General features: G+C 37.6%; 1 protein-coding gene across 1 annotated transcript in view; it reads right to left on the reverse strand.

Moving 5' to 3' along the window:
• Positions 1 to 5980: 5980 nt before the first annotated feature.
• Positions 5981 to 11204, reverse strand: part of LOC116024106 — a 9397-nt gene continuing 4173 nt past the window's right edge. Inside the window, exon 3 of the mRNA XM_031265009.1 lies at positions 5981 to 7995. Within this exon, the coding sequence (XP_031120869.1) occupies positions 5981 to 7995 (2015 nt within the window). The remainder of the gene's footprint in view (positions 7996 to 11204) is intronic.

The following is an 11204-nucleotide window of genomic DNA, read 5'->3' on the forward strand; positions in this document are numbered from 1 at the left end:
TCCGGGGTGTTATAAAGTGGTATTAGAGCCTAGGTTGAACCTTTGGGGAATCAGGTCGAAGCGTAGGTTGTATGGTCTCGTTTGTAGGTCTAGGATTGAAATTCGGAGAATTCAATTTTCAAAGCACAAGTTCAAGTCAGCCTAAGTTTGCTAAGACTGACCTAAACAGCTTGTTCAACTGAGTCTAAGTGTGAACTTCTGGAGCAGAGCTGGAGACTAGGCAGCGTCAGAAAGGGGCACCTCATCATCTGTATTTCGCAAAATCTCCCGATTCTAGAATGCTTTGATCAATATTTGTGTAACTTTATGTACGTTAATCATTGCTTATAATTGTTGTGAGTAAGCATGATAGTATAGTGCGTTCCTAACTGTTATGCGATAGTTGAGATACCTGGTTGATGAGCATGACGAAGTGGATGTTAGGAATTGCTGGATAAGACTTGGGTAGCTGCTATACTAACTGCGTAGCTAGCTAACTAACTTGAAACTGTCGTTTGGTGAAGATGCCGCCTAGACGAAATATACCTGTCGGTCAGGGCGACGAGATGTCAGCAATGGATAGCATGGCTCTCGCAATGGAACAAATGGCTGGATTTATGATGGCTCAACAAGTCCAGAATCAAAATAACAGACAGCCCCGAGTTGATTTTGCAAAAGCCATAGCAAGTAGGCAGCCACCATATTATGCGGGTGAAAAAGACCCGGTAATCTTGGAAGAATGGATTCGAACGTTTGACAAGCTGCTCAATGTAGTCAACTGTCCTGCAGATCAGCGAGTATCTTCCGCCGTGTATTACCTGACAAAAGCGGCAAACAACTGGTGGTCAACAGTTGCGCCCGACTTCTTGCAAAACCTAGACTTTGGCTGGGAGGAATTCAAGGAGGAATTGAGGGGACAATTTTACACGGAACGAATCAAGGGAATCAAGTGCGAAGAATTCTTGCGACTGAAGCAGAAGGGAGAAACTGTGCAGGTCTACTATGACCAATACGTGGAGCTGATGCGTTTCGCTCAAGAAATCGTGCCTGACTAAGCTAGTAAGGCCATAAGATTCGTCCGTGGACTGGACTGGGACGTAAGAGGAATGATCGCACCATTCATGTGCTCTACTCTGAAGGAGGCATACGACCGAGCATCGGATCACTACCAAGTGTATCTGGATCAACAGGAAGTTTACGGCTGAAACAAACGAAAGGGTGATGATAAACCACAGAAATTTCAGTTGGGAAAAAAGAGAGCTAATCAAGATAGCTTCAATCAAACGCAAGGAAGAGGAAGGGAAGGAACCAATCAAGGAAATCGTTCTGCTTGCTGGAGATGTGGAAGGAATCATCCTGGGGAAAATTGTCAAGGAGTGAGAATTAGGTGCTACAAGTGTGGTATCTTGGGACACAAGGCCTCTAAGTGCCGAACCCAAGTAGACAATTTCCAGAAACCGCTGCAAATTGCAAGCCAAGGAAGAAGATTTAATGGTAACCCTGACAGGATGCCCGCAGTGACAGAAAATAAAATGGTCAACTTCCATTCAGTAAATCAAGGGAGACTAACAAACGCCACATCCGATCCCAACCACAAAGGAAAGCAAGCGATGGGAGAAAGTAGCACCGGGAACCAAGGACGAATCTACGTCGTCAACAGCGCTCAAGCTCAGGGTAGCGACGTCGTAACCGGTACCTTTCTCATAAATTCAGTGCTTAGCTCAGTATTATTTGATACGGGAGCTACCAATTCCTTTATATCATCTACATTTGCGGATAGATTGAAGTTATAGCCTACTATTAGGTTAGATCTAAATGTCAAAACTGGATTAGGAATAGTAGTGGCCCGTAGAGAGAGTTATGACAACGTTGCAATAGAAATAGCGGGATCTGACTGTCCTGCAAACCTCGTTCATTTTGAACTTGAGGGCATTGATGTAGTACACGGGATGGATTGGTTAGATAAGGATAAAGCTCGGATAGCGTGTAAGGAGCGAAAGGTTGTCCTATGAGGACCAAAGGGAAGGAGAATATCCTATCGAGGAATTGGCAGGCAACCCGAGTCAAGGTTGTTGACAACACAGAAATTGAAAAAGTACGCTCACCAGGGATGTGTACTATATCTCTGTTTGGTGCAAGATGCCGAAATAGAAGAACCTGAGATTAATCGAATACCAGTTCTACGTGAATTCCTGACGTATTTCCCCGACGACCTCACGGAAATGCCGCCGGAAAGAGAAGTAGAGTTCACCATCGATCTTGTACCAAGAACCTCACCCATCTCGAAAGCACGTTATCGAATGACACCTAAAGAGATGGAGGAACTGAAGGCGCAATTGGCAGAACTGTTGGAGAAAGAATTCATCAGACCAAGTGTATCACCTTGGGGCGCGCTAGTACTGTTCGTTAAGAAGAAAAAATGGGAGCCTTAGACCGTGCGTCGATTATAGAGAAGTCGATCGAGTCACAAGTAAAGAACAAATACCCGTTGCCGAGGATCGACGATAGATTCGATCAGTTCAAAGGAGCAGGCGTATGCTCAAAGATTGACTTACGATCAGGGCATCACCAAGTGCGAATCGCGAAGAAAGATATTTCTAAAACAGCATTAAAAAAGGAAGTTTCGGGGACGAAACTATTTTAAGGGGGGAAGACGGTAACCCCTCGTCTATTCCGACAAGTTTAGGGTTCAAAAAATATTTTTTTTAGACTATGACATTTATGAGACGATCTCTCGGTACTTCAGAAGGATTTTTATAAGTGAGACTAGTTATTGATAAGCTGCGATCTACGTACCGGAAGAATTTTAGGAGCTGGTATTCGAACCCGATTATCCTAGGAAATGAATTATTAGACACCATACTATTATTCTTGAATTTCCTATTTAATTAAATTAGCCCATAGCAGCAAAAATTTATTTTTGATCGTACATCGCGAAATTTCGCGGTGTACCGAACCTAGCCCAATTTTGAGTTTCAGTCTGGAGTAAATTTTTGGTTTCGAAAATTATTTGAATTAAATTAGTTTCTACCGAGAATTCATCTGATTTAATCCCGATCAGTCTAAGCTAAGATATTTTTTGATCCAACCATAGAAAGGTGACACTTGTCACAACTTGTTACCACATATTGGGAGAAGACTAGTCAACCAAGTGGAGTAAATATTTAAGGCAATTTTTTTTCCCATTTCCCTTGCCATTGCCGAAATAAGAGAGAGGGAGAGGGTGGAGTGTGATCTTCATCTTCTTCATCAAGCTTCAAGACTCCTGATGGACAATTTTAAATAGTCCTCGCAAGTGCACGAGTCGACTGTAGTGATAGTGTGCAAAGGCAAGGGTCGAACCCACAGGGAATTGATACAATGCAATTTAGACAATGCAATTTAATGACTTGAAAAATAAAATAACGAACTTACAATTCAAAATGCTCGAAACAAATATCAAAGATGAGAATAAACTCAAATGTAAAATAAGTGAATCAAATCTTAGGAAAATAAACAAATAAACAGAACCAGAATATCGAATAACAATCAAGCTGGAAAAACCTAGGAACATGAATCAACTACCATAACTAGTTTTTGCAGATTAGTTCAACTTGCCAATCAATTTAGGGTTCGTTCTAACTATTATCTGACTAATCCGTATGGCGTCCAGATTCAGTCACGTATTCTAATGGTTCATACGCTTAAGACGTTTATTTAAACCATTAGAACCCATTAAGCTAGGTAGAACTTACGGAATACCCGGTTTATGAACCAAATAAACAATTTAATAAGACAACTAAATTATTTATTCATTTATCCTACGGAGCTTGAATTAACAGGCATAGTTTATACTCAGTTAATCCCCTCAAACAGACTAATTAATGCTTAGAATTGGTCAAATTCGACACAACTAGTCTCAATTCAAAACCATAAGATAAAGCAAAATTAATTGGCAAAAGCAAAAACTTAATCTACAAAATTTTCATGGCAAAACATTCATGCTCCTAGAAAGAAGAAAATTAAATATACATCTTGAATTCAACAATAATTGCCAACATAATAGCCATTAAGCTCTTAGAATTCAAAAAGAAACCTGGGAACAAAACCAAAAGCTCCTGCCACGTACCAATCTTGGATTTGCAAGCTTCCAAATATTGCCACGCCAAATTGAAATCAAGGTTCGTCCAGAGTTTTCTTCGCCCGTTCCGCCGAAACAAATTAATCCAAGTCGAGGTTAAAATTGCTGCTGCCGAAATCGTCAGTGTTGCACCGATCGGAAGTCCTTGGTTTTGTGAAAGGAATTGATAGTTTCGGTGATTAAGGATTGATCGTAACTCCTTCAACCTGCCTCTATTTATATTGGTTCAGCGAGCCGTTTGAATATCATGAGATGCGCTCGCCATGGCCGTTGCAGATCTTCTTTCTCGCGGTGTTGTTGACCGGTCAATCTGAAAGCTTCATACGCCGCATACGGGATAACGACCCAGACGTAAAATAACTTTTTTTTCTCTTTTTTTTTTACGTAAATAAACATATTTTAATAATTTAAAGCTCAGATAAAAAACAGTCTAATTTATTAATACTAAACTAACTGCAAACTACATTATATTATTAATTTATTTTTTAATTATTGGATAAGTATAAAGTAAATAAAAAAAGTGAAATAATATAGTAATAAGCAAGAAAAAATAACTATATACTAAAAATTATTAAATAAAATATAATAAATTAAAGTATACAAAATGCGCTTATCAAATTTCCCCACACTTATTTATTTGTTTGTCCTCAAACAAAGACATTATTAGGGAATGAAAGAAATAAAATCAAGTTTTAGCTCGAGCTTCACCCAAATTGCCTTTCAAATTTATTGCCTCATCAATGCAATGTTAGTGTCAACTCAAAGAATGCATAAAAGACTTGACTAGAAAATAAATAAATTAATTCACTATTTACGAAATAAAACTTGTGCACGTGTGTTGGTACCCTTATATGAGCTAAACAAATACCTTAATTAATATGAACATTTCACAAAATACAACCTAAGCCAAATTTAGAAATAATCTATCATAGTGCAGGTGCAAGACATGAAAGAACAAGGATCAAGGCATTTATTGAAAATTAAAATGCTCGTCTCTTCCAAAGTTCACTCATCATTTTCCTATTTTTGACTTTTTCCAAAGAGAACTTCCCCAAAAAACCTCGCCATTTTACGCCAGGCATGTTTGGGTTTTCAATTTTGTGTGTACTCATGAACCAGACCACGACACTTATTTATTTATTTATGGTACATGTGTAGGTGGTTGATTCAGCGGAGTAGAATCTCTGATTTATTGCAAATAAAATAAAATAAAAACACTCTCATTTTTTTTTTGAATATTTTTTTCAAATATTTTATGGATATTTTCCACCTCACTTATGCCATAGAGATGATCCTTGAACCAACAAATACACCACATATAGCACTCAAGAATTATTTAAAAATTTGAAAAAGGTTATATAAAGTGAAATCAACATAAAAATCATCAAAGAGATTGCATTAAATATATAAGGGTTTTTGTGATTTTTTTTATTGTTTTTGTTTTTGTTTTTTTTTTTTTTTTTAAGAGAAAAGCTATTCAAAATATAACACTAAAGCAATTAACAACTAGCCACATGCAGCATACACACTAAGAGCTGACAGAAACTTGCATTATTTTCATCATAGGATATTCAAAAAGGCTTATTGGGTAAGAGCTCAAGTTCATACTTATTTATTTTGTTTAAAAGTAATTTTTTTTTGTTTTTTTTTTTGTTTTTTTTTTTTTAATTTCCTTACTCGAAATGAGAATCACAAAAATAAATTAAAATAGAAATCCCTTCCCCACACTTATTCCAAACATTGTCCTCAATGTTGAGAACAAAAACTATAAGAGAACACAAAACCAATAGCTCATCAAGTTATCGAAAAAAAAAGGCATAACAAGCAAAAATGAAAATAAAGGAGAAGGGAAAGAGAAATGGGTTGCCTTCCAAAAATGCATTAGTGACGACACGGACATTCATAATCTTGCAACTCTACCTGTTCAACAATATGGGCTGAGGGTTCCCCCTCGAAGTACTGCTTAAGTCTTTGCCCATTTACCTTAAATTTTTCACCTGTTTTTGGATTTTCGATCTCGCAGGCACCGTGAGAAAACACTTCAACTATTACAAAAGGTCCTGTCCATCTAGATTTTAACTTACCTGGAAACAACCTCAAACGAGAGTTAAATAACAAAACTTTCATTCCAGGTTCAAAATTTTTCCTCAAAATAGACCTATCATGATAGGCTTTGGTTCTCTCTTTATAAATTTTTGAGTTTTCATAAGCCTCATTTCTTATTTCATCCAATTCATTCAAATTTAATTTTCTTATCTCACCAGCTCTTTGCAAATCAAAATTTAATAATTTAATAGCCCAATAGGCTCTGTGTTCCAATTCCACTGGCAAATGACAAGCTTTACCAAATACTAACCTGTACGGGCTCATACCAATCGGGGTTTTGTAGGCTGTCCTGTAAGCCCACAATGCATCAGTCAACTTGATAGCCCAATCTTTCCGCGAAGGATTCACTGTTTTTTCCAAGATTCCTTTAATCTGTCTGTTACTCACCTCCACTTGTCCTGAGGTTTGTGGATGGTATGGAGTAGCCACTCTATGAGTAATGCCATATTTTTTCAAAAGACCTGCAAAAAGTTTATTACAGAAGTGGGTACCTTCATCGCTAATGATAGCTCTGGGTGTCCCAAACCTGGCAAAAATATCTTTCAAAAATTGCAAAACAACTTTACTGTCATTTGTTCTGGTAGCCACAGCTTCAACCCATTTCGACACATAATCAACAGCCACAAGAATGTACTTATAACCGAAGGAAGTGGGAAAAGGCCCCATGAAATCAATTCCCCAAACATCAAACAAATCAACAACCAAAATATTTGAAAGGGGCATTTCATGGCGCTTACTTATATTACCTGTCCTCTGGCATCTATCACACTTAGCACAAAATTCAAATGCATCCTTGAACAAAGTGGGCCAATAAAAACCAGACCGCAAAACCTTCAATGCAGTTTTCTTCCCACTAAAATGTCCTCCGCAGTTTAGAGTGTGACTGTGATTCAAAATATTTTGATGCTCAAACTCAGGTATGCACCTTCTAATTATTTGATCAGGACAGATTTTAAACAAATAAGGCTCATCCCAAAAAAAATATTTTACTTTGGAAAGAAAATGTTTTTTTCCTTGTGAATTCAAGTCTGGGTGAAATTGACCCGAGACCAAATAATTCACAATGTCTGCATACCAAGGTTCTTTATTTTGTAAAGAAAGCAACTGTTCATCAGGGAACCTGTCATTTATAGGAATATCAGATGTAGGACAATTATTAGCTGCATCAGGCAAACGAGACAAATGATCAGCGACCACATTCTCACATCCTTTCTTATCCCTGATAGTCAAATCAAACTCTTGGAGCAATAAAATCCATCTTATTAGTCTAGGTTTAGCATCTTTTTTAGCCAACAAAAATTTTAAAGCAGAATGATCAGAATAAACAATCACTTTAGAACCAATCAAGTAAGAACGAAATTTTTCTAATGCAAAGACTACAGCTAACAACTCCTTTTCAGTAGTTGTATAGTTAACCTGAGCATTATCCAAAGTTTTACTTGCATAATGAATCACATAAGGCAGTTTATTAATTTTCTGTCCTAAAACAGCACCTATGGCATAATCAGATGCATCACACATTATTTCAAAAGGATGCTCCCAATTAGGTGCAGCAAGAATGGGAGCAGAAGTTAATTTTTCTTTCAAAAAGTTGAAAGCAGACAAACATTCATCATCAAACTTGAAGACAACATCTTTTGCTAACAGGTTACACATAGGCCTACAAATTTTTGAAAAGTCTTTAATGAAGCGCCTGTAAAAACCTGCATGACCAAGAAAACTTCGCACTTCTTTCACAGATGTAGGGGGAGGTAGTTTAGAAATAACTTCAATTTTAGCCCTGTCAACCTCTATGCCCCTGTCAGAAATGATATGGCCCAAAACAATGCCTTCATTAACCATGAAATTACTTTTCTCCCAACTCAAGGTTAAGTTCATTTTAACACATCTTTCAAGAACAGAAGATAAATGAGAAAGACAGTCATCAAAAGAATCACCAAATAGAGAAAAATCATCCATAAACACTTCAACATATCTTTCAATCATATCAGAAAATATTGACATCATACACCTTTGAAAAGTCGCAGGTGCATTACATAACCCAAATGACATTCTGCGATAAGCAAATGTGCCAAACGGGCATGTAAATGTCGTTTTTTCCTGATCTTCAGGTGCAATAGGAATCTGAAAATAACCTTGAAAGCCATCTAGAAAACAGTAATAAGCATGCCCAGCTAACCTTTCTAACATTTGGTCAATAAAGGGCAAAGGAAAATGATCTTTTTTAGTGGCAGCATTCAATTTTCTGTAATCTATGCACATACGCCACCCAGTTACTATTCTAGTTGGGATTAACTCATTTTTTTCATTAGTAACAACAGTAATTCCAGATTTTTTTGGCACTACATGAACTGGACTTACCCATTTACTATCTGAAATTGGATAAATAATACCTGAGTCCAACAACTTTAGGACTTCTGCACGTACAACCTCCTTCATATTCGGATTTAGCCTGCGCTGAGGTTGACGGACAGGGGTTGCTCCTTCTTCAAGTAAGATCCGATGCATACAAACCGTTGGACTTATTCCTTTAATATCTCCTATTGTCCAACCAATTGCACTTTTATATTTTTTTAATACATCAAGCAATTTTGTTTCTTGTTCCTGTGAAAGGTTAGAGGCAATTATTACAGGATAAGTATTATTTGGACCTAAGAAAGCATATTTTAAAGAACTAGGAAGCGGTTTTAATTCCAGCTTGGGCGGAACTTCAGCTTCAACTGAGGGATGGTGTTTTTCTTTGATTTGCTCCAGACAGTCTGCGAGTGAACATCCTTCAACACCCCCCTCTTTTATTGGGCTTTGATTAGGTTCCTCTTCATCAGTTTCGACCTTCAACGGAGATTCATCTAAAAACTCAGCAGAAATTATGGAATCTAAAATGTCTACAGCAAAGCAATGATTATTATTGTTTTCAGGCAATTTCATTGATTTCAAAATGGAAAATTCAACAGTTTCATCTAGGACAGTCATGGTTAATTTTCCATTTTGAACATCAATCATTGTTTTTGCTGTGGCCATAAAAGGTCGGCCAAGCAAAATAGGCATGTCCTGCTCATGATTGCACTTTTTATTTATGTCTAAAACAACAAAGTCGGCAGGAATTATTAGTTTATCAACTTGGACCAAAACATCTTCTACAATGCCCCTAGGATATCTAACAGAGCGATCAGCAAGCTCTAGGGACATTGTAGTAGGTTTTAATCTATCCAGACCCAACTGCAAGTAGACAGAATATGGCATCAAGTTAATGCTTGCCCCTAAATCAAGCATTGCCTTTTCTTTCTTAGAATTCCCCACTGTAATAGTTATTATGAAACTACCGGGGTCTTCTAATTTTGGGGGCAAGTCAGTTTGCAAAACAGCACTTACAGTTTTAGACATAAAGACTTTTTCATTATGTTCATACCTACGCTTTCTAGTGTTCAACTCTTTTAAAAACTTAGCATAGGCAGGCATATTTTTAATCATGTCTAACAAAGGCAAATTCACATTCACTTTTGACAACAAGTCATAAATCTCAGCAAATGATCTATCAAATTTTGAATTTTTCAATCTACCAGGAAATGGAACGGGAGGAACATACGGTTTAGGGGGCACATAAGGAATGAGTTGGAAAGCATTAGAAGCAAAGATGAGCATTTTCATGCATTTTGGTGGGCATTGGAGTCAAATGGAGGCCAAATATGAAGCTATGTAGATGGGTGCAACACTTCCAAGGAGCCTAAGATTGGTATTTTCAATGGCTTTGTCATTTAGACAAACCAAAACAAAAGAGAAGCAAAAGATCAATGTGTTGAAATTTCTGCACGTCGACATCTTAGTAATTGGACCATATCTCAGCCTAGAAATTTCCAAATTAAGTGATCTTTAAACCATTGGAAAAAGACTTCAAGGGCTACAACTTTCTAGAGATACAAATTTCGTAATTCTGAACGGAAAATGGTGAAAAACAGCCTAGAAGTCAAAGAGCTGCACAGAGTTCGAAAATGCAATTTCTGGAGTGTTGGCAAACGGCCTGGGACACGGCCGTGTACATGGGCGTTTGATTTATGCCGATTTACAGTGATGAGTTGGAAAGCATTAGAAGCAAAGATGAGCATTTTCATGCATTTTGGTGGGCATTGGAGTCAAATGGAGGCCAAATATGAAGCTATGTAGATGGGGTGCAACACTTCCAAGGAGCCTAAGATTGGTATTTTCAATGGTCTTTGTCATTTAGACAAACCAAAACAAAAGAGAAGCAAAAGATCAATGTGTTGAAATTTCTGCACGTCGACATCTTAGTAATTGGACCATATCTCAGCCTAGAAATTTCCAAATTAAGTGATCTTTAAACCATTGGAAATAAGACTTCAAGGGCTACAACTTTTCTAGAGATACAAATTTCGTAATTCTGAACGGAAAATGGTGAAAAACAGCCTAGAAGTCAAAGCAAGCTGCACAGAGTTCGAAAATGCAATTTCTGGAGTGTTGGCAAACGGCCTGGGACACGGCCGTGTACATGGGCGTTTGATTTATGCCGATTTACAGTGATGAGTTGGAAAGCATTAGAAGCAAAGATGAGCATTTTCATGCATTTTGGTGGGCATTGGAGTCAAATGGAGGCCAAATATGAAGCTATGTAGATGGGTGCAACACTTCCAAGGAGCCTAAGATTGGTATTTTCAATGGCTTTGTCATTTAGACAAACCAAAACAAAAGAGAAGCAAAAGATCAATGTGTTGAAATTTCTGCACGTCGACATCTTAGTAATTGGACCATATCTCAGCCTAGAAATTTCCAAATTAAGTGATCTTTAAACCATTGGAAATAAGACTTCAAGGGCTACAACTTTCTAGAGATACAAATTTCGTAATTCTGAACGGAAAATGGTGAAAAACAGCCTAGAAGTCAAAGCAAGCTGCACAGAGTTCGAAAATGCAATTTCTGGAGTGTTGGCAAACGGCCTGGGACACGGCCGTGTACATGGGCGTTTGATTTATGCCGATTTACAGTG

The sequence above is a fragment of the Ipomoea triloba genome, chromosome 7 (assembly GCF_003576645.1).
Source record: "Ipomoea triloba cultivar NCNSP0323 chromosome 7, ASM357664v1".
Taxonomy (NCBI): Eukaryota; Viridiplantae; Streptophyta; class Magnoliopsida; order Solanales; family Convolvulaceae; genus Ipomoea; species Ipomoea triloba.